Below are 24,802 nucleotides of genomic sequence, written 5' to 3'. Positions count from 1 at the left end.
ATAGATGGGGATAGTGAATGGGCTACACACACACACAAACATAAAATGAGTTTGATTAGTGACCGTGGTAGGCCGCTCTGAACAAATGTGTTTTGAGCGAGCGCCTAAAACTATGCAAATTTTGGATGGTCCTAATGACTATGTACAAACCCATGCCAGGAAAAGTTCTTGATGACCTACTCACCAAAGCAGGAGAGAGAAGGAAAGATTTTCCTAAACCATTTCTTCCTTCTTATAGGAGAGCATTTAGAAGATGGCCATTTAACAGAAGGAGGCGTATGAGCCACAAAGAGATCGCTGGGATGCGAAGAAAACGAAGCAGAAAGGTGCCTTATTTAGTTGCTCCGAAACAGCTAGTAGGTGGAAGGCTAACATTTTTTCACCAGAAGTGGGAACATATAACTTCAAGTTAGTTGGATCCTCCACCTAATAAAATCAGGATTAAAATTAGAATTTTTTCAACTTCCACAAGATACTTTCATTGTAACATCTCTGAGAGCACCGGAACAACAAGAGGCACTCCAGTTAGAAATTTTCAGTCGTTTGGCTAAAAATGTTCTTATAGAAGTCCCAAAGAATCAGGAAGGAAGGGGATTTTATTCCCCTTTATTTCTGATTCCCAAACCTGATGGTTCATTCCGTACTATAATAAACCTTAAAAGATTGAATTTTTTTTGTATGAACGCACCTTTAAGATGGAATCAATCAGGTCTACTATCAAACTTTTTATTTCCTAGATGTTTTATGACGGGATTAGACTTGAAGGATGCGTATTACCATCTTCCTATTCATGCAAATCACGAACAATACCTCAGAGTGGCAGTCACCCTGGGAGGCTGGATACGTCCCTTCCAATTTACAGCAATGCCATTCAGCCTTTCAATGGCTCCTGGTGTTTTCACGAAGGTTATGCTCAACGTGATGGCCTATCTACGACAACAGGATACATTAATTGTACCCTACCTGGATGATTTTTTAATAATTGGAAAATCTGCCTCACAATGTAAAGAGCACTTGGCTAATACCATTTCATCTTTACAGGCTTTAGGATGGATTGTGAACTTCGAGAAATCCAGACTTCATCCAGAAACCCTCCAGAGTCCTTCCTCGGGCTACACTTGGACTCTGTAAGTCAGAGACGTCTCTCACCAGAATCCAAGAAGTTGAACATAATCTCAAAAGTTAACATGGCGAGATCTAATCCTCATTTGTCACTAAGAGATGCCATGTCTCTCTAATACGTGAAAGATAGCCGTAGGCACTACTATAAATTGTGGTGCACAAGTAGGTGCCCAAACCATACTATGTTGTAGATAAACTTGGCACACACGTGGTCAGATGCAAGTGAAATTTAATTGAAGGAGAGTACATACAATATTGACGTTTCGGTCTCGGGTTAGACCTTCATCAATGTACCTCTCTTAGAGTATTTCTTAACCCCTTAGCGACCGCCGATACGCCTTTTAACGGCGGCCGCTAAGGGTACTTAAACCACAGCGCCGTTAATTAACGGCGCTGTGGAAAAAGTACATAGCGCCCCCCAGAGGCCGATTTTCTCCGGGGTCTCGGCTGCCGGGGGTAGCCGAGACCCCAGAGAACATGATTCGGGGGGTTTTTAACCCACCTCGCATTTGCGATCGCCGGTAATTAACCGTTTACCGGCGATCGAAAAAAAAAAAAAAAAAAAAGCGATCTCTTTTTAATTTCTCTGTCCTCCGATGTGATCACACATCGGAGGATAGAGAAAAGGGGTCCCAGGTAGCCCCCCAATACTTACCTATCTCCCCTGATGCTCCTCGTGTCTCCCGGTGGGCGCCGCCATCTTCAAAATGGCGGGCGCATGCGCAGTGCGCCCGCCGGCCGGCACCGGGAGAATCTTTGGGGTCTCGGCTGCCGGGGGTAGCCGAGACCCCAAAGAGCATGATCGGGGTCGGTTTTACCGACCCCTGTTTTGCGATCGCCGGTAATTAACTGTTTACCGGCGACCGCAAAAAAAAAAAAAAAAAGTAAAGTGTAATTCTCTGTCCTCTGATGTGATCACACATCAGAGGACAGAGAAATAGGGGGATTCGGGGACCCTACAATACTCACCTGTGTCCCTGGATCCTCTTGCTGCTCCTCCTGGCCGCCGGCAGAAGAAAATGGCGGGCGCATGCCCAGTGCGCCCGCCATCTGTCTCCATCTGCCGGCCGGCAGGAGAACAGCAGTTGGGGCTAAAATTAGGGGTAGGGGTAGGGGTAGGGTTAGGGGTAGGGTTAGGTTAGGGGTAGGGTTAGGGCTAGGGTTGGGGCTAAATTTAGGGTTAGGGTTGGGGCTAAATTTAGGGTTAGGGTTGGGGCTAAATTTAGGGTTAGGCTTCTTTCACACTTACGTCGGTACGGGGCCGTCGCAATGCGTCGGCCCGACATACCGACGCACGTTGTGAAAATTGTGCACAACGTGGGCAGCAGCTGTAGTTTTTCAACGCATCTGCTGCCCAATCTGTCCTGGGGAGGAGGGGGCGGAGTTACGGCCACGCATGCGCGGTCAGAAATGGCGGATGCGACGTACAAAAAAACGTTTCATTGAACGTTTTTTGTGCCGACGCTCCGCCAAAACACAACTGATCCAGTGCACGACGGACGCGACGTGTGGCCATCCGTCACGATCCGTCGGCAATACAAGTCTATGGGCAAAAAACGCATCCTGCGGGCACATTTGCAGGATCCGTTTCTTGTCCAAAACGACGGAATGCCAAACGACGCAAGTGTGAAAGTAGCCTTAGGGCTAGGGTTAGGGTTGGGGCTAAAGTTAGGGTTAGAGCTGGGATTAGGGTTATGGTTTGGATTAGGGTTGGTATTAGGGTTAGGGTTGGCATTAGGGTTACGCTTGGGATTAGGGTTAGGTTTGGGATTAGGCTTAAGGTTAGGGTTGTGATTAGGGGTGTATTGGGATTAGGGTTAGGTTTGAGGTTAGGGTTGAGATTAGGATTAGGGGTGTGTTGGATTTAGGGTTTTGATTAGGGTTATGGTTAGGGTTGACATTAGGGTTGTTTTGGGGTAAGGGTTGTGATTATGGTTAGGGTTAGTGATTAGGATTATGGATCAGGTTGGGATTAGGGTTAGGGGTGTGTTGGGGTTAGGGTTGGAGCTAGAATTGGGGGGTTTCCACTGTTTAGGTACATCAGGAGGTCTCCAAACACGACAGCCAATTTTGCGCTCAAAAAGTCAAATGGTGCTCCCTCCCTTCTGAGCTCTGCCGTGCGCCCAAACAGTGGGTTACCCCCACAAATGGGGCATCAGCGTACTCGGGATAAATTGGACAACAACTTCTGGTGTCCAATTTCTCTTGTTACCCTTGTGAAAATAAAAACTTGAGGGCTACAATATCTTTTTTGTGAAAAAAAAAAAATATTTTTTATTTTCACGACTCTGCATTCTAAACTTCTGTGAAGCACTTGGGCATTCAAAGTTCTCACCACACATCTAGATAAGTTCCTTGGGGGGTCTAGTTTCCAAAATGGTGTCACTTGTGGGGGGTTTCCACTGTTTAGGCACATCAGGGGCTCTCCAAACGCGACATGGCGTCCAATCTCAATTCCAGCCAATTCTACATTGAAAAAGTAAAACGGCACTCCTTCTCTTCCAAGCTCTGCGGTGCGCCCTAACAGTGGTTTACCCCCACATATTGGGTATCAGCGTACTCAGGAGAAATTGCACAACAACTTTTGTGGTCTAATTTCTCCTGTTACCCTTGTGAAAATAAAAATTTGTGGGCGAAAAGATCATTTTTGTGTAAACAAAAGCGATTTTTTATTTTCACGGCTCTACGTTATAAACTTCTGTGAAGCACTTGGGGGTTCAAAGTGCTCACCACACATCTAGATAAGTTCCTTAAGGGGTCTAGTTTCCAAAATTGTGTCACTTGTGGGGGGTTTCCACTGTTTAGGTACATCAGGGGCTCTCTAAACGTGACATGGCGTCCGATCTCAATTCCAGCCAATTCTGCATTGAAAAAGTCATACGGCGCTCCTTCACTTCTAAGTTCTGCGGTGCGCCCAAAAAGTGGTTTACCCCCACATATGGGGTATTGGCGTATTCAGGAGAAATTGCATAACAAAATTTATGGTTACATTTCTGTTTTTACACTTGTGAAAATAAAAAAAATGGTTCTGAATTAAGATGTTTGCAAAAAAAAGTTAAATGTTCATTTTTTCCTTCCACATTGTTTCAGTTCCTGTGAAGCACGTAAAGGGTTAATAAACTTCTTGAATGTGGTTTTGAGAACCTTGAGGGGTGTAGTTTTTAGAATGGTGTCACACTTCATTATTTTCTATCATATAGACCCCTCAAAATGACTTCAAATGTGATGTGGTCCCTAAAAAAAAATGGTGTTGTAAAAATGAGAAATTGCTGGTCAACTTTTAACCCTTATAACTCCCTAACAAAAAAAAATTTTGTTTCCAAAATTGTGCTGATGTAAGGTAGACATGTGGGAAATGTTATTTATTAACTATTTGTCATGACATATCGCTCTGATTTAAGGGCATAAATATACAAAGTTTGAAAATTGCAAAATTTTAAAAATTTGCCATAATTCCGTTTTTTTCATAAATAATCGCAAGTAATATCGAAGAAATGTTACCACTAACATGAAGTACAATATGTCACGAAAAAACAATCTCAGAATCAGCGGGATCCGTTGAAGCGTTCCAGAGTTATAACCTCAAAGTGACAGTGGTCAGAATTGCAAAAATTGGCCCGGTCATTAAGTACCAAATTGGCTCTGTCACTAAGGGGTTAGATTGACGTTCTAACAGGAGATTAATCCCTCTCTTTTTTTGTGTCTGGTTCAGCTATAGATATCAGGCCACACTTGGCGCCAGTGCTGTGCTGATCGGACGCGGTATCCACCAGGACAGGTGGTATCCACCAGATATCAGGACACTCAGGACGAGCGCGGTGGATACCGCGTCCGATCAGCACAGCACTGGCGCCAAGTGTGGCCTGATATCTATAGCTGAACCAGACACAAAAAAAAGAGAGGGATTAATCTCCTGTTAGAACGTCAATCTAAGAAATTGTAACAATATATACAGTTAGGGCCAGAAATATTTGGACAGTGACACAATTTTCGCGAGTTGGGCTCTGCATGCCACCACATTGGATTTGAAATGAAACCTCTACAACAGAATTCAAGTGCAGATTGTAACATTTAATTTGAAGGGTTAAACAAAAATATCTTATAGAAAATGTAGGAATTGTACACATTTCTTTACAAACACTCCACATTTTAGGAGGTCAAAAGTAATTGGACAAATAAACATAACCCAAACAAAATATTTTTATTTTCAATATTTTGTTGCAAATCCTTTGGAGGCAATCACTGCCTTAAGTCTGGAACCCATGGACATCACCAAACGCTGGGTTTCCTCCTTCTTAATGCTTTGCCAGGCCTTTACAGCCGCAGCCTTCAGGTCTTGCTTGTTTGTGGGTCTTTCCGTCTTAAGTCTGGATTTCAGCAAGTGAAATGCATGCTCAATTGGGTTTAGATCTGGAGATTGACTTGGCCATTGCAGAATGTTCCACTTTTTGGCACTCATGAACTCCTGGGTAGCTTTGGCTGTATGCTTGGGGTCATTGTCCATCTGTACTATGAAGCGCCGCCCAATCAACTTTGCAGCATTTGGCTGAATCTGGGCTGAAAGTATATCCCGGTACACTTCAGAATTCATCCGGCTACTCTTGTCTGCTCTTATGTCATCAATAAACACAAGTGACCCAGTGCCATTGAAAGCCATGCATGCCAATGCCATCACGTTGCCTCCACCATGTTTTACAGAGGATGTGGTGTGCCTTGGATCATGTGCCGTTCCCTTTCGTCTCCAAACTTTTTTCTTCCCATCATTCTGGTTCCTGGTTGATCTTTGTCTCATCGGTCCATAGAATACTTTTCCAGAACTGAGCTGGCTTCTTGAGGTGTTTTTCTGCAAATTTAACTCTGGCCTGTCTATTTTTGGTATTGATGAATGGTTTGCATCTAGATGTGAACCCTTTGTATTTACTGTCATGGAGTCTTCTCTTTACTGTTGACTTAGAGACAGATACACCTACTTCACTGAGAGTGTTCTGGACTTCAGTTGATGTTGTGAACGGGTTCTTCTTCACCAAATTAATTATGCGGCGATCATCCACCACTGTTGACATCCGTGGACGCCCAGGCCTTTTTGAGTTCCCAAGCTCACCAGTCAATTCCTTTTTTCTCAGAATGTACCCAACTGTTGATTTTGCTACTCCAAGCATGTCTGCTATCTCTCTGATGGATTTTTTCTTTTTTTTCAGCCTCAGGATGTTCTGCTTCACCTCAATTGAGAGTTCCTTTGACCGCATGTTGTCTGCTCACAGCAACAGCTTCCAAATGCAAAACCACACACCTGGAATCCACCCCTGACCTTTTAACTACTTCATTGATTACAGGTTAACGAGGGAGACGCCTTCAGAGTTAATTGCAGCCCTTAGAGTCCATTGTCCAATTACTTTTGGTCCCTTGAAAAAGAGGACGCTATGCATTACAGAGCTATGATTCCTAAACCCTTTCTCCGATTTGGATGTGGAAACTATCATATTGCAGCTGGGAGTGTGCACTTTCAGCCCATATTATATATATAATTGTATTTCTGAACATGTTTTTGTAAACAGATAAAATAACAAAACTTGTGTCACTGTCCAAATATTTCTGGCCCTAACTGTAGGTACTAAGGAATCTGATAGCGTGGGATAAAACCAGTCTGAGAGCAATGCTGCAGTAAAAGATGTATTTAAACAAAACAGAAAAGCAAACAAAGCTAACACAGATATTCCTGCAATTGAAACGAGGTGCTCAGCACAATATGGTAAACAGAAAAGCAAACAGAACTAACACAGATATTCCTGCAATTGTAACGACATGCTCAGCACAATATGGTAATCACCGCACAGTGAATAGCGGGACGCGACCGCTTATATGAACCAGTCCAGCAAGGATGTGACGAGGGAGCAAACAAGACACTTGACAAGGAAGTCCAGTAGATTATTAGTGGAAATGCACTCAGAACTTAAACTTGAGGATCCAGCAGAAGTGAAGTAGAAATGCACACAGTACTTAATGAGGAAGTCCAGCAAAACTTGATCCCACGTGCGCACAGCACTAGTTTGTGGAAGTTCAATAATAAGCAGGTGGTGCATTGAGCATGAAGTCCTGGTGAAAGAGGATTAAGGGAAAAAGAGGGAGAACGCTATCTAAGCGTAGTAGATGAGTACAACACTCTTGGTGAGATAAGCAACACTGGAAACTTGCTCACCTGGTGTGGTTGTGCAAAGAGGCACAACACTGGGAAAGGCTTAGCAAACAAGGGAAATCCTTCCAAAGGTGTGCTGCCAGTCGCAGCAGTAACAGAAGTGAGACACAGCTCAAAGAGACGAGGCAGCTGAAGCAGGGCGATCCCCAGACCACAGGCAGAAGCTCAGGAGCCAGCAGCACAAAATACTGAAGCACAGAACACCACATGGCTCAGACTTAAATAATCAAGACTGACAGGAAGTTCCATGACAGGGTGAGATCCAAGACTCCATCTTGGATCAGGGCGAACAGGAACAAGGGAAGTCCGGAATCCTTACAGAAATACTCTAAGAGGTACATTGATGAAGGTCTAACCTGAGACCGAAACGTCAATATTGTATGTACTCTCCTTCAATTAAATTTCACTTGCATCTGACCACGTGTTCCAAGTTTATCTACGCCATGTCTCTCTAAGGCTCACTCACCTCCTACATCCCTGCAGTCCAATGGGCCCAATATTACACTAGAACCTTACAAAATGAAATTCTATTTGCGCAATTCCATTGTCAGTGACTTTTGAATACAAAGATCACCCTTTCTAAAGAGGTGCTTAATTCTCTGTCTTGGTGGTTGGATATAAACCATTTGTCAAGGGGGGTCCTATGGACGATAAAACCCTCTAAAATAATTACCACTGACGCTAGCCCAGAAGGGTAGGGGGCCCATTTAGGTCAGGATCTAGCTCAGGGCCGCTGAAACACTGTGGAAATGCAGCAGTCCTCCAATTGGAAGGAACTGAACGCAGTTAATCATGCTTTGAATTGTTTCCTTCTCCAGCTCTGAGGATCTCGCATAAGAATCCTATCGGACAATATGACAGTTGTCGCATATTTATATCATCAAGGTGGAACGCGATCGGAAAGTCTAATGTCTTCAACGACAAATATCTTCGATCTAGCGGAAGTCAACCTCTTATCCCTCACGGCTCTTCATATCAGAGGAGTAGAAAACTCAAAAGCAGACTTCCTCAGTCGTCACAAGCCAAGCCAAGGAGAATGGACTCAATGCTCCGATATTCAGAAAGATAGTCGAGATATGGGGACTTCCACAAATAGATTTATTTGCAACCAGAAAAAACAGACAGGTGCAAATATTCGCCTCCCTAAACACAGCGGATCATCCAGACATAGTAGACTCGCTCCAGTATCCCTGGAAATTCGACCAAGCTTATGCCTTCCCACCAATGATGTTAATTCCGCTGGTGATCAAAAGGATAAGGGAAGAAGGAGCATGGGATTCTAATAGCATCCTTCTGGCCAAAAAGGCCTTGGTTCTCATGCCTTCGAGCGATGTCAGTCTGCGATCCCTGGATATTGCCAACAATCCCAGACCTACTATCTCAAGGTCCATTCCATCACGCACAAGTGAGGGGACTTCACTTGACGGCGTGGAACTTGAGAGGCAAATATTAACATCAAGAGGCTTTTCCCAAGATTTGATTAACACACTACTGCTAAGTAGGAAGAAGTCTACAACTATAATATTTAACAGAGTATGGAGGAAGTTTTTGAACTTATATGCAAAACCCCTCTCTAACACAGTTCCAATTAAGACCATCCTAGAGTTCTTACAAAAAGGTCATCAATTAGGACTCTCAGTAAATACGTTAAGAGTTTAGGTTTCTGCTTTAGGAGCCCTTTATAGTGCTTATATAGCGGGTGACAGATGGATAGCAAGATTCATTAAAGCATGTGAAAGGAGTACATATTCCAAGTTTACCACCCTGGACTTCAATCTAGTCCTTGATGATTTAACTGAACTCCCCTTTGAGCCATTACAGTCTATTCCTCTAAAGAACATCTCATGTAAGGTAGCCTTATTGATAGCCTTAACATCTGGCAGAAGAGTTGGAGACATCCAGGCACTCTCTGTAGACCCTCCTTTCCTATTGACATACCAGGATAGGGTAGTTCTCAAACCACATCCATCATATCTCCCTAAAGTAGCAACAAATTATCATAGATCTCAAGAGATTTTTCTTCCTTCCTTTTATGACAATCCATCAAGTCCAGAGGAAGAGAAGCTACACATGTTGGATGTGAGAAGAGCAGTCTTGGGTTACATAGAGAGAACCCAGTCCTGGAGACAGAGTAGGGCTCTGTTTATATCTTTTCAAGGCCACAGGAAAGGTCACGGGGTCTCAAAAGCAACCTTGTCCCGATGGATTAGAGATGCCATCTGTCTAGCCTACTCGGCAAAAGACAAGACGCCTCCAGAAGGAGTGAAGGCACATTCAGCTTGGGCTGTTTCATCTTCTTGGGCGGGGAAGGCAGACATCTCCATTTAGTTCATGTGTAAGGCCGCAACTTAGTCGACACCCTCAACCTTTAATAAACATTGTAGGCTTGACCTATCTTCTTCATCTGACTTGGCTTTTGGGAGAGCTGTCCTCAGCACGGTGATCCCACCCAGGTAAAGGTTCTCTGTAAATCTCTTAAAGTGGGTGCTGTTGTGGCGAAGGGTAAAAAGGCGGATTACTTACCGGTAATGCTCTTTTAATGAGTCAACGACCGCACCCTCTCACTTCCCACCCTAGTTAGCTATGTATAGTTTTTTTATACAGTAATATTTTCACATGGGTGAATATAAGACAGAACGTGTAGCAAATTTTGCACATATATTAATTTAACAACGGCGGTTCGTCTCGTACTATGGGCGGGTCCCTCTCTCAAAGTGGGTGCTGTCATGGACTCATTAAAAGAGCATTACTGGTAAGTAATCCGGCTTATTTTAGTTCTTCAATACAAAAAGTGAAACTCATATATTATATTGAGTCATTACAAACAGAGTGATCTGTTTCCAGTGTTTATTTCTGTTAATGTTGATGATTATGGCTTACAGCCCAAGAAAACCCAACAGTCATTATCTCAGTAAATTAGAATAATTAGCAAAAAACACATGCAAAGGCTTCCTAAGCATTTAAAAAGGTCCCTTAGTCTGTTTCAGTAGGCTCCACAATCATGGGAAAGACTGCTAACTTGACAGATGTCCAGAAGGCAGTCATTGACACACTCCAAAAGGAGGGTAAGCCACAAAAGGTCACTGCTAAAGAAGCTGACTCTGCACAGAGTGCTGTATCCAAGCATATTACTGGAAAGTTGAGTGGAAGGAAATAGTGTGGTAGAAAAAGGTGCACAAGCAACCGGGATAACCGCAGCCTTGAAAGGATTAAGAAAAGGCCATTCAAACATTTAGTGGAGATTCAGAACGAGTGGACTGATGCTGGGGTCATTGCTTCAGGAGCCACCACACGCAGACATATCCAGGACATGGGCTACAAGTGTCGCATTCCTTGTGACAAACCACTCATGACCAATAGACAACGCCAGAAGCATCTTATGTGGGCCAAAGAGAAAAAGAACTGGACTGTTACTCAATGGTCCAAGGTGTTGTTTTCAGATGAAAGTACATTTTGCATTTCATTTGGAAATCAAGGTCCCAGAGTCTGGAGGAAGATTGGAGGGGCACCCAATCCAAGGTGCGTGAGGTCTAGTGTGAAGTTTCCACAATCAGTGATTGTTTGGGGACCCATATCATCTGCTGGTGTAGGTCTACTGTTTTTTATCAAGACCAAAGTCAGTGCAGCCGGCTACCAGGAAATTTTAGAGCACTTCATGCTTCCCTCTGCCGACAAGCTTTTTGAAGATGGAAAATTCATTCTCCATCAGGATTTGGCACCTGTCCACACTGCCAAAAGTACCAATACCTGGTTTACAAACAACAGTATTGCCGTGCTTGATTGGCCAGCAAACTCGCCTGACCTTAACCCCACAGAGAATCTATATTGAAGAGGAAGATGAGAGACACCGGACCCCACAATGCAAATGAACTGAAGGCTGCTATCAAAGCAACCTGGGCTTCCATAACACCTCAGCAGTGCCACAGGCTGATTGCCTCCATGCCACGCCGCATTGATGCAGTAATTGATGCAAAAGGAGCCCCGATAAAGTATTGAGTACACTGGCTGCCTATTCATTACAGGATACAATTCAAAGTACTTGTTCTCCCCCACAAAGCTCTCCACAGTGCGGCACCCCCTTACATCTCCTCCCTCATTTCTGTCTATCGGCCTAACCGACCACTGCACTCTGCAAATGACTTTCGACTAACTTCTGCACTAATCCGTACCTCCCACTCATGACTACAAGACTTCTCCCGCGCTGCGCAAATCCTTTGGAATGCTATACCCCAAGAAATTAGGACCATCCACAATTTGCATAGTTTTAGGTGCTCACTCAAAACACATTTGTTCAGAGCAGCCTATCATGTTCCCTAATCAGTTATTTTGTTTGTGTGTAGCCCATTCACTACTTCCATTCCCCACTCCCTGAAGATGGCTGGACCATCATTGTAAATACAGCATTGTAAATACACACCTGTACTTTGTATTTCCCCACCTCATTGTAGATTGTTAGCTCTCGCGAGCAGGGTCGTCTTGTGTTGCTTTAATTATTGTATTGTTAACATTGTTACTTATGACTGTTGTGTTTGAAGCTGTTAAACTGTAAAGCGCTGCGGAATATGTTGGCGCTATATAAATAATAATGATTATTGAGTGCATTTAGGCTGGTTTCACACTAGCGTACGGGAGTGCTGCGGATGGCAGCGTACTTCCTCCGTTATTCCTCCATGAAACCACCCCTATTCGTCCTTGAGTCCTGCGGTGCTCTTCGTACGGTGGCGCAGTGGTTAGCACAGCAGCCTTGCAGCGCTGGAGTCCTGGGTTCTAATCCCATCCAGGACAACATCTGCAAAGAGTTTGTATGTTCTCTCCGTGTTTGCGTGGGTTTCCTCCGGGCACTCCGGTTTCCTCCCACATTCCAAAGACATACTGATAGGGATTCTAGATTGTGAGCCCCATCGGGGACAGTGATAATAATGTGTGCAAAACTGTAAAGCGCTGCGGAATATGTTAGCGCTATATAAAAATAAAGATTATTATTAATAAAGATTATTATCTTTATCATTGGGTACGCAGGGACGTACACAGTTTCTGGATGCCTCCGCATGCGCTGTTTGGACGCTGCACCGAATGCACATGTTGCATTTTGTTGCGGACAGCGCAGCTCCCAAACGGCGCATGCGGAGGCATCCGCAAGCAGCATACATCCCTGCGTACCCAATGATAAAGATAGGTACGCAGGGCACCGCAAGACACAAGGAGGCGTAGGCGTGGTGTCATGGAGGAAGAAGGGAGGAAGTACCCTGCCATCCGCAGCACTCCCGTACGCTAGTGTGAAACCAGCCTTACTGAACATATATTTCAGTAGGCCAACATTTCGGATGTTAATATCATTTTTCAAGCTGGTGTTATAAAGTATTCTAATTTACTGAAATAATGACTTTTGGGTTTTCATTGGCTGTAAGCCATAATCATCAACGTTAACAGAAATAAACACTTGAAATGGATCACTCTGTAATGACTCTACAATATATGAGTTTCACTTTTTGTATTTAGGAACTGAAATAAATTAACTTTTTGATGATATTTGTAAGTATTCGGACAGAAATCCGAGAGTGGACCCTCTGGGTCGTGACTCTAGAGCCCCCGGGGTCGAGCGGACCAGATGGAATCACCCCCTATACAGGGAGTGTTAGGAGCAGGACCTCGGGGGAATGGAGACACAACAGCTAGAGCCAAAGGGACGACCCAAAATAAAGAAGGAAACCACAGGCTATAAGGATGGCAGGGAATAATAGGAAAACAAGACTTAACTGAAAGAATGTCTGGAACACGGAACGGCAGGACTCAGCAGGAACACGGACCGGCAGGATACAACAGGAACACGGACTGGCGGGATACAGCAGGAACACGGACAGGCAGGATACAGCAGGAACACGGGCTGGCAGGACACAGCAGGAACACGGACTGGCAGAATACAGCAGGAACACGGACAGGCAGGATACAGCAGGAACACGGACAGGCAGAATACAGCAGGAACACGGACAGGCAGGATACAGCAGGAACACGGACTGGGAGGATACAGCAGGAACACGGACTGGGAGGATACAGCAGGAACACGGACTGGCAGGATACAGCAGGAACACGGACTGGCTGGATACAACAGGAACACGGACTGGCAGGATACAGAGACAAAGCAAGGACTGGGCTGAGAAAAGACACTGGTACAGGGGAGCCTAGGGCATAGGGACACTGACGGCTGACAGTGCACCTACAAAGCAAAGGCGTCTTACCTAGGAAGACGCCGGGAAGAAATACCCGATGGGCGCCGCCATGTTGGGGCGGAGCCACCGGGTCGCGACCTCCCAGAAGGCTCAGCGACGGGGGAGACGCGACCGCGCATGCGCGAAAGAGACCAGACGCCGAGAGCCGGCGAAGGAGGAGGCAGAGCGGCGCGGGACAGGATCGTGAGCGCGCCGAGGGATGGGAGAAGCCGGGTAAGTATGTGCGGGCGTGACAGTACCCCCCTCCTTAGTCCCCCTCCTTTTAAGGCTAGAAAGGAATCTTTTCATGATAAGGGGAGCGTTGATGTTCTCTCGGGGCTCCCAGGACCTCTCCTCAGGGCCAAATCCCTCCCAATCAATCAAAAAATAAGTTTTACCCCTAACTACTTTTTTGGCAAGAATATCTTTAACATTAAAGATTCCATCAGAAGTACAGAGCTGAGGAGAGGAAGAGGTAGCGGAGTGAAAACAATTAAAGACTGCGGGTTTAAGAAGAGACACATGGAAGGCATTGGGGATGCGCAAAGAGGCAGGTAGCTTCAACTTATAAGAGACATCATTAATGCGACTCAAGATAGGAAAAGGACCAATGTAGCGAGGACCCAGTTTGTAAGAGGGAATTTTAAGCTTGATATAGCGAGAGGAGAGCCAAACTTTATCACCCGGAGAATATGGCGGAGCATCCAAACGCTTCTTGTCAGCAAACCTTTTCATATTAAGGCTAGCTTTCTCAAGAGCCACTTTGGTCTCATTCCAAATCGTAGAGAATTCCCGGGACAAGAAATCCGCTGCCGGTACCCCCGAGGAAAGAGAAACAGGAAGAGGAATGTTCGGATGTTGACCATAGACTACGAAAAAGGGAGATTTGGAGGAAGACTCGCTGGGAAGATTGTTGTAAGAGAATTCAGCCCAAGGGAGAAGAGAGACCCAGTCATCTTGGTGTGCATTGGTGAAGTGTCGCAGATATGTAGTCAGAACTTGATTAACTCGCTCCACTTGTCCGTTGGACTGAGGGTGATAGGCGGAAGAGAAGTCCAAGTTAACCTTTAATAGACTGCAGAGAGCTCTCCAAAAACGTGAGGTAAATTGTACTCCACGGTCTGAGACAATATGATGTGGAAAACCATGAAGACGGAAGACTTGGTGTAAAAAGATATTTGCCAACTCAGGAGCGGAAGGCAGACCAGGCAAAGCGATGAAGTGAGCCATTTTAGAGAACCGATCTACAACAACCAAGATGACAGAGCAATTCAAGGAAGAAGGTAGATCAGTGATGAAGTCCATAGCGATATGACTCCATGGAACGGAAGGCACAGGCAGAGAATGCAGGAGACCGGAGGGAAGCTGCCTAGGGACTTTATTTTTAGCACAAGAAGGACAAGAAGCGATGAATTTGGTGACGTCTTGACGGAGAGATGGCCACCAGTAGTGCCGAGAGATAAGAGACAGTGTCTTCTTGACTCCTACATGTCCTGCAATTTTGGAGGAGTGAGCCCAACGTAAAACTCTCTCCTTGTCTTGATTAGCCACAAGAGTCTTGCCAGGAGGAGTAGGAATCACTCTTAGAGGAGCAAGAGTGACGATCCTCGCAGGATCAATGATGTGAGCCGGAGAATCCTCCATGTCCTGAGGTTGAAAGGATCTCGAAAGAGCATCTGCTTTGACATTCTTATTTCCAGGTCGGAAATGAAGTTCAAACTCAAATCGTCCGAAGAATAAAGACCATGTGGCTTGTCGTGGATTTAGTCTTTGGGCAGACTGAATATAGGCCAGATTCTTGTGGTCAGTGTAAATGATGAATGGATGAAGAGACCCTTCAAGAAGATAACGCCATTCTTCCAAGGCTAGCTTGATAGCCAATAGCTCCTTATCCCCTATAGAGTAGTTACGCTCAGGAGCGGAAAAAGTTTTAGAAAAGAAACCACAGGTCACCAAACGTCCGGACGAAGATCTTTGCAAAAGTACTGCTCCAGCTCCAATAGAAGATGCGTCGACCTCAAGGACAAACGGTCTATTAGCATCAGGACGATGAAGCACAGGGGCCGTAGCAAAACTTTGTGTAAGGGACAAAAAAGACTCTTCAGCCTCAGGGGTCCAAAGGCTGGAATTGACTCCCTTGCGAACTAGGGCAGAGATAGGCTTGGTCATGGAAGAAAAATGAGGAATAAATTGTCTATAGTAGTTGGCAAAGCCAAGAAAACGTTGGATTGCTTTTGTTCCAAGAGGACGAGGCCAATTCAGGACAGCAGAAACCTTCTCTGGATCCATCTCTAAGCCAGATCTTGAGACAATATACCCAAGGAAGGGAAGAGAGGACTGTTCAAAGACGCACTTTTCAATCTTAGCGAACAGATGATTCTCTCTTAGCCTTTGCAAGACTCGGCGGACATCTCGCCTGTGAGTGGAGAGATCCGGAGAGAAGATGAGGATGTCGTCAAGGTAAACCACGACTGAGGAGTAGAGAAGATCCCGAAATACATCGTTCACAAATTCCTGGAAAACCGCGGGGGCGTTGCAGAGACCAAACGGCATAACCAAGTATTCGTAGTGACCGTCACGAGTATTGAAGGCGGTCTTCCACTCATCGCCTGCACGAATACGAACCAGATTGTATGCGCCACGTAGATCTAATTTGGTAAAGATTTGCGCACCCCGAAGACGGTCGAAGAGTTCCGGAATGAGTGGCAGAGGATATTTGTTCTTCACCGTGATGTTGTTTAGGCCTCGATAATCAATGCAGGGACGGAGGGAACCATCTTTCTTCTTCACGAAAAAAAACCCTGCTCCGGCCGGAGAAGAAGACTTGCGGATGAAACCTTTAGCAAGATTTTCTTGAATGTACTCAGACATAGCTTGAGTCTCAGCAGGAGAGAGAGGATAGATTCTGCCCCTGGGCGGGTTAGTTCCAGGCACGAGATCTATGGGACAATCATAGAGACGGTGAGGCGGAAGCTCCTCAGCCTCCTTCTTGTTGAAGACATCAGAAAAAGCGCTGTAGACAGATGGTAAGGCGGGAAAGGAAGAAGAAGGAGAAGAATTAGAGGAATATCCTACAGGACGCACCGGCAGCAGACAACGTTCCCGACAAAGCTCACCCCAGCGTAAGATATTACCATTGCGCCAATCTAAAATGGGCTCGTGGCTCCGTAACCAAGGAAGACCTAAGAGCATAGGATGAGACAGACCCGCTAAAACATAGAATGCAATTCTCTCCTTGTGCAGAGCCCCAACCTGAAGTTCCACCTCAAGTGTCACTTGAGTAATGGTCTCCTGTAAAGGTTTACCATCCACAGATGCTAGAATCACAGGAGCCTCTAAGGTTCTGACTGGAACGGAGAATTTCAAAACTTCTTCCAACCTAATAAAATTCCCTGCAGCGCCCGAATCCACATACGCATCCAGAAAAACGCCCTTGCCCGCAATATGTAAAAGAACGGACAAAGTAAGGGGTTGAGAGGAATCACACACACCTAGGGAGGCCTCTCTTACCTGACCTAGGCGGAGGAGTTTTCCGGACGTTCAGGGCAAGAGCGCAATAAATGAGCAGCACTTCCGCAGTAAAAACATAACCCCTGAGTGCGCCTCTCTTTACGACGTTGTTCGGACATTTTAAGACGGTCCACTTGCATAGGTTCCGGTGCGGACGCCTGAGAGGAGGTTCTAGGCTGTGGACTGAGTGGCTTACGGGTGGCAGAAGAAGGACGAAGAGACCTCCGCTCGCGAGCGCGTTCTTGGAACCGAAGGTCAATACGGGTCGCTAAGGAAATTAATTCCTCCAAAACCGTAGGGGTGTCCCGACCAGCTAACTCATCCTTTATGCGCCCAGAGAGACCCCGCCAGAAAGCACCCACCAACGCCTCATTGTTCCAGCCCAAGTCAGAGGAGAGGGTGCGGAACTGAATAGCGTACTGGCCTACGGATAACGATCCCTGATGGAGAGAGAATAGGGCTTCAGTTGTAGAGGCCAGTCGTCCAGGTTCGTCAAAGACAAGACGGAAAGTCTCCAAAAATTCAGACAACCGGGAGACTAGGGGATCGTCTCGCTCCCAGAGTGGATTAACCCATGCCAAGGCGTCACCCTCTAGATGGGAAATCAAAAACGCAACTTTGGACCGATCCGTCGGGTAATGCTGGGGCAGAAGCTCAAAGTGAAGACGGCATTGGTTTAGAAATCCTCGGCAGGACTTAGGATCCCCATTGTACCGAGGCGGTTTAGCCAAGCGGGGTGGAGGGTGGGAAGCAGGAGCAGACGTAGAAGCGGCTGTCTGGATGGAAAGCAGCCGATCGTCAATAGAAGACATATAACTAAGTATATGGGCCTGGGTGTCACGCTGCTGAGCCAACTCTTGCTGTAAGCCAATGAGTAGAGCGGCGTTGCCAGGATCGGAGGACTGGAGCGTGGACAAACGAGAATCCATAGCCTTCATAAAGGACATCATACGGGACTGATTCTCCCGCAAAAAGAGTAGCTCTTTTTGCGTAGCAGAGGCCCCAGCGGGGTCCATGGCCTTTGCTTCCTGTAAGTATTCGGACAGAAATCCGAGAGTGGACCCTCTGGGTCGTGACTCTAGAGCCCCCGGGGTCGAGCGGACCAGATGGAATCACCCCCTATACAGGGAGTGTTAGGAGCAGGACCTCGGGGGAATGGAGACACAACAGCTAGAGCCAAAGGGACGACCCAAAATAAAGACGGAAACCACAGGCTATAAGGATGGCAGGGAATAATAGGAAAACAAGACTTAACTGAAAGAATGTCTGGAACACGGAACGGCAGGAACACGGACTGGCAGGATACAGCAGGAACACGGACTGGCTGGATACAACAGGAACACGGACTGGCAGGATACAGAGACAAAGCAAGGACTGGGCTGAGAAAAGACACTGGTACAGGGGAGCCTAGGGCATAGGGACACTGACGGCTGACAGTGCACCTACAAAGCAAAGGCGTCTTACCTAGGAAGACGCCGGGAAGAAATACCCGATGGGCGCCGCCATGTTGGGGCGGAGCCACCGGGTCGCGACCTCCCAGAAGGCTCAGCGACGGGGGAGACGCGACCGCGCATGCGCGAAGAGACCAGACGCCGAGAGCCGGCGAAGGAGGAGGCAGAGCGGCGCGGGACAGGATCGTGAGCGCGCCGAGGGATGGGAGAAGCCGGGTAAGTATGTGCGGGCGTGACAATATTCTAATTTTGTGAGAATCATCTGTATGTAGAAGTAACGACATGGACAGAATGTGACATACACTACATGTTTGATGCGGCAAGAGATCAATTTTCTTACTTTGTGTTATTGCTCCTATCTGAATTTGTTTCTCAATTACCGTATATACTCGAGCATAAGCCGAGATTTTCAGCCCACTTTTTTGGGCTGAAAGTCCCCCTCTTGGCTTATACTCGAGTCATACCCAGGGGTCGGCAGGGGAGGGGGAGCGGGGGCTGTCTAATTATTCTCACCTGCTCCTGGCGCTGTCCCTGCAGGTCCCTGCTTCCCCGGCGCTGCAGCTTCTTCCTGTAGTGAGCGGTCACATGGTACCGCTCATTACAGTAATGAATATGCGGCTCCACCTCCCATAGGGGTGGAGCCGCATATTCATTACTGTAATGAGCGGTAACGGTGACCGCTCACTACAGGAAGAAAATGCGGCGCCGGGGAACAGACGTGCAGCGATGGCGCCAGGAGCAGGTGAGTATGACGGGGCAGTGCGCGATATTCACCTGCTCCTCGTTCCACCGTCGGCGCCGCTGTGTCTTCCGCAGTGATGCTCAGGTCAGAGGGCGCGGTGATGCGATTAGTGTGCGCCGCCCTCTTCCTGAACGTCAGTGCAGAGGATGGGGAAGACACAGCGGCGGTCAGTGGTGGAACGGGGAGCAGGTGACTATAGCAGGTGCCGGGGGCCGGAGAGGTGAGTATGTAATTTTTTTATTTTTTTAATCGCAGCAACAGCATATGGGGCAAATATCTGTATGGAGCATCTTATGTGGCCATGTGCAGCATTATATGGGGGCAAATATCTGTATGGGGCATCTTATGTGGCCATGTGCAGCATTATATGGGGCAGTTATCTGTATGGAGCATCTTATGTTGCCATGTGCAGCATTATATGGGGTAAATATCTGTATGGGGCATCTTATGTGGCCATGTGCAGCATTATATGGGGCAGTTATCTGTATGGAGCATCTTATGTGGCCATGTGCATTATATGGGGCATATTTTAATATGGAGCATCTTATGGGGCCCATCATAAACTGTATGGAGCATTTATGGGGCTCCTGATTCAATATGGATATTCAAAAACAATTAAACTACTGATGTCTCAATTAATTTTACTTTTATTGGTATCTATTTTTATTTTTTAAATGTACCAGTAGCTGCTGCATTTTCCACCCTAGGCTTATACTCGAGTCATTAAGTTTTCCCAGTTTTTTGTGGCAAAATTAGGGGGTCGGCTTATACTCGGGTCGGCTTATATTCGAGTATATACGGTACATGAAATTCGCAAAAAGAGCGATTGCTGCACTTGTAGTTACTATTACGTTTTCAAGCCAATTTATGTTTTTAGACAAGAATGTATTGTTCACTAAAATATCCCCCCAGGTTTTTTCACCTTCTGTAAGAGAACATGGGGTTATTCATTGCTACTACTTGTAGATCTCTATTACTTTCAATTAGGTGCCAATTTTTACTGATAGAATTTTCAAATTAAATGCCTTATCGGGTTATGCTTAAAACTGAAAATTAATCTTTGTCGATATTCTTGATGGTTTGATTTTTTTCTTATTACCTCTCAATTTTTTTTTCAAATAAAAAGACTTCTAAGCTACAAGGATTTGGTGAGTGCTGCTTTCCTCATCTTTGTGTACGTTATATGTCAGCATATGCACCACCAATATATAATCCCCCTGGAAGTTGCTATGGTCTGATGGTATAAGGACACGAGTCCAAGCGTCCAGTTACTGTTGTATGTAAATCTCCACTCTATATTTTTGATTTTCTGAAGTTTCTTTTGTTTCAGAAACTATGTAGGTACGCTGACATGTAAAAGACGTCATGTGCATGTATTGTACCCTTAGATGGTTTTTCTGTGAATTGTCTCTGTCAAAGTTTTAGTATCTTTAACACAAAAAAGTACCCATAAACCTTTAGCAGCTGGACTAGCCCACAAATAATATTTACATGGATGAACATCTTCACTCACATTTAGTGTTAATATTTTCAGGAAAAAAAATCAAAACATGGGGCTGTCACTGAAAATGAAATGACTATACAGTAGTAATGTGTATGATGATGTAAGTTTTTTTTTACCCTTAAGAGAAAACCGGCCATACTTAAGAACTTGGATTTAGGAGCTTGTAAAACACAATGGACGGTGGATTATATGAGCAGGAAGGGGGGAGGACGAGAGGTGAAGATCCATGTGTCTGACTTACCTCAGATGGATTTTATTCGGAAGAATTTCATTTACAGGTAATGACTTCTCTTTTTATGGATTACTTTTATATATGGTATGTATTCAAGTGTTGTACTGGTAACCCCGTTGCTCTGTTTCAGGTCTCTGCCATTTGATGTCTTTGTACATAGAGCCGCAGAGAACAAGCACACAGAATTCTTTATCTCCGAGGTAATTCACAGAAACAGCCCTGACATTTGTCACTTTGCAAAATGTGTGAAAATTAGGATATCTATCTCCATGCAACTAAATGGAAAAATGGGAACCTTGCATGCCACGTAGAGTAAGTTTCATGTTTAGGTCAAACGTTCTTGCTGTGTGATGTTTGGAATGGAAAGGATTTTGGGGGTTTCATGTGTGGGAGACATTCCTGCTCAGTAGCAATAGTTGTGCTGTTCTTAGGCTTCCTGACTGGTATACAAGGGGGCTCCTGATGAATGAGAGCTTGTTGGGTATCCCAATCTAAAACCATAAATGTTAAACATGAACCATCCTCCTATTTGCAGTTGTGAAAGCCTACACTCTTCTATGACGGCTTTCCTCCAAATTATTTAGGGTGTGTTAGAACTTGGGTCCATTCAGCCAGCATAGTAATTGGGACGACAGACACTGATATTGAATGAGAAAGTCTGGTTCCCAAATGCCATTTACATTTTTAACAAAGGTGTTTGATGGGGTAGTGGTCAGGTTTATGTGCAGACTGCTTGAGTTCCTCTGCACTAGACTTGTTAAACCACCATGTCCCTAGGGATCTTTATTTATGCATTGGCCATAATGGAACAGAAAAGGGTCTTCTCAATCTGTTGCAAAGTTGGTATCATACAGTTATCCAATGTCTTTTCTACCCATTACTAGTAATTAGTGGCCTAACTATAACCTTAAAAACAGCCCTTAGCCATGTACCTTGTCTACCAAATCTTGCAGTTAGCACTATGCACGTTTGTAGGTAATGTTCTGTTCTTTCACCGATTTATCTATCAGATTGCATCATGGTGAACAATGGTTCTTCACTCCAGAAAACACGATTCCACCAAGAGTCGAGTGTCAGCAGCTTTGTAGTACTCCAACCAAAGCTTGACATTCTGCATGGTGGTCTTACGCCGATGTGCAGATAATTTTTACGCACTAAGCTTTTTGGACCAGACATGTTCACAAACTGACATTATTAGAAAGGTTATCCAGCCCTTGAAATATTTCCCCAAAAACCTAATAACAAACTGAGTACATTCACCTGACCTTCCTTCTCCAGTCTGTGTATTCTGGCCTCCCAGCGACAATGTTTCTACAAATTTCAAAAACCTGACCGGCACATCCAAACATAGACTCAGTGTGAACAGGTGCTGAACCTAGAGTCGCCAACTCGTATATAGTTAAGTAAATTAGGCAGCACACTGCAGCGCTAGAACATCCAAACTTGAAAAACGAAATTTGAACTGCATTACTGCACTAGAAATATGAAAAATGAGAGCGTTTAGCGCATAAAAATGGCCAATTTTATGTGTACCTGGTAGCCCCTTTACGGCATCTCTCTTATACCAGGTCCTACACTTGCCCTACCTCGCTGAGAATAAACGTCTCCATCTGAATGGGTACATGTGAAACCTCTTCCTAGACTAAAATTCTCTCTCTCTATGGAGGGGTATTGGACCTGCTGTAATTAAAACACCTGTGGCTACGAGGCGGAGTGCACGATCAGCAGGTCCAATACCCCTCCATAGAGAGAGAGAGAATTTTAGTCTAGGAAGAGGTTTCACATGTACCCATTCAGATGGAGACGTTTATTCTCAGCGAGGTAGGGCAAGTGTAGGACCTGGTATAAGAGAGATGCCGTAAAGGGGCTACCAGGTACACATAAAATTGGCCATTTTTATGCGCTAAACGCTCTCATTTTTCATATTTCTAGTGCAGTGATGCAGTTCAAATTTCGTTTTTCAAGTTTGGATGTTCTAGCGCTGCAGTGTGCTGCCTAATTTACTTAATGTTTCTACAAAGACCTGTGATCTCATTGGTGGTACTGGTCACAGGTCCATGTTGAAACCTCATAGATGGTGGCCAGGACTTCCAAACTGGTGGAGGACCTGGGAAGCAGGATGGTTGGTGAAATGATATCCAGTGTTTTTTTCCACACTGTCACTTATTTATGTGATAAATATTACATCTGGAAAGGTTCTGCTCTTCTAACCTCCTCATTATGGTTATTCTTAACCCCTTCGTGCCATGTGCCGTACTGTGCTGCCGGCACTGCATTTGTGCCAGCCGCAGTACTAGTACGGCGCCGCCATTTTCTATTCGCCACGACAGCACCCACTAGAGAGAGGGGATCCGCCCCTAGGAACAGGAAACCTACAGAGAGATAAAAGGGGCGGCCCCCCCTCGCTCCTCAGTTGGTTTCCTGTTCCTAGATGGGAACCCACAGAGAAGACTCTATGGATCTAAGAAGAGGAAGACCTGCCTGGACTACCGCCTGTACGACTCTGCTGAGCGACAGGGGTCCCAGAGCAGGTAGACAGAGTTGGGGGAATGATCCTGCGGTATCCCCCCTCATCTGGCGCGGCTGACATGCAGCCTGAAGGTAACCAACGGTGTCCCTGCTGGGACACCGTTGTGTGAGGCGCTGACAGTGCGGGTACCTTGTCTGGCCGGGCCTGGAGCAGGTAGATGACGCCCTCCTGTATGTGAACTGAGCGGCGGTGTGACAACTCCTCGGTCCGGGTTTCCCTCCTGTCCCTCCAAGGTAAGAGGCGACATGGTGGTAGGGGAAGCACTTGCAGCGGCGTCCTCCGGTGTACAGCAGAGACGCGGGCGCATGCGCAGTAGCGTCGGCGTCCCGGAAATGGAGAACTTGAACTTCCGGGGTCACGGGGTTGGAGTATCATTTCCGGGGGAACCGCCATATTGGATTCCTCTATGCGGTGCCATTACCCTGACGCCGGACTTGTGAGTAAAAAAAAAAAAAAAAAAAAAAAAAGGAAAGGGGGTGTGTACAGGGAGTTACTGCACTATAAAGTGTAGTTAGTAGTGCAGTCAGTGTGCCATTATGTCGTCCCAAGAGGAGGTCAATGTGCACCCTATGGAAGAGCCATTAGTTCCTTGTGGTGAAGCCAGAAAAAGGAGTAGTGGACATTCTAAAATAAGTGACTCCACTGACAAATCAGGAAGGAAATCGTCCCGTTCCACATCCCAAGCTAAGGCAACCCCGCAGCCGGTATAAAATACGCTGGGTGAGTGTATATATAGCTTCACTGAAGCTTATATTGATTCCTTGCTTATATTGTTTCTAGGCAAAGAGGACGGGGAAGAGCAAGCACAAACAATGTGCTATATGTACCGAACCCCTACCTGACTCCTATCTTAAAAATCTGTGTCAGGCATGTATAGATAACACCTTACGTCAGGAGGCGTCGGTTAAAATTAATGACATACGGCTTATAATTCGGGAAGAACTTCAGTCGTTGGGAGGTGGTTCTTTTTCAGTAAATATTGAGAAAAGAAGGAGAAGAGTATCCTCACCTAAAGCTGACACGTCAGCAGAGAGTGGGGAGGTCGACTCGGATATCTCTCAGCTGTCCAATTCTTCAGAGGAAGAAGACTTTGTCTGTTTTCCAACTGAGGGCATAAACAACTTAGTTAAGTCAGTGAGAAATACGATGGGGGTATCTGAGTCAAAAGAACCCCAAACACCACAGGAAGTCATGTTCGCTTGTCTTTCTCAGAGGAAAGGCCACGTATTTCCGATAAACCAGGCCATAAAAGACCTCGTTAAAAAAGAATGGAGTAGAGGTCAAAAGGGGTTTGTGCCAATATCCTGTAAGA

General features: G+C 45.7%; 1 protein-coding gene across 9 annotated transcripts in view; it reads left to right on the top strand.

Annotated features, from left to right (window-relative positions):
- Window positions 1–24,802, top strand: part of TYW5 (tRNA-yW synthesizing protein 5) — a 63,723-nt gene that overhangs the window by 19,414 nt on the left and 19,507 nt on the right. For 6 of the 9 annotated variants that reach the window (XM_069733629.1, XM_069733627.1, XM_069733625.1 and 3 more), the window contains 2 exons: window positions 20,852–21,006; window positions 21,091–21,160. In XM_069733629.1, the coding sequence (XP_069589730.1) occupies window positions 20,852–21,006; window positions 21,091–21,160 (225 nt within the window). Of the gene's footprint in view, window positions 1–238; window positions 327–1,041; window positions 1,128–20,851; window positions 21,007–21,090; window positions 21,161–24,802 lie in introns of those variants that run through there. The other 3 variants (XM_069733630.1, XM_069733631.1, XM_069733633.1) reach the window with 3 other exon arrangements.

Source organism: Ranitomeya imitator, chromosome 7 (assembly GCF_032444005.1).
Source record: "Ranitomeya imitator isolate aRanImi1 chromosome 7, aRanImi1.pri, whole genome shotgun sequence".
Lineage (NCBI taxonomy): Eukaryota > Metazoa > Chordata > Amphibia > Anura > Dendrobatidae > Ranitomeya > Ranitomeya imitator.
The sequence above is the reverse complement of the archived record's forward strand: the minus strand, read 5'-3'. Positions and strand labels throughout refer to the sequence as shown.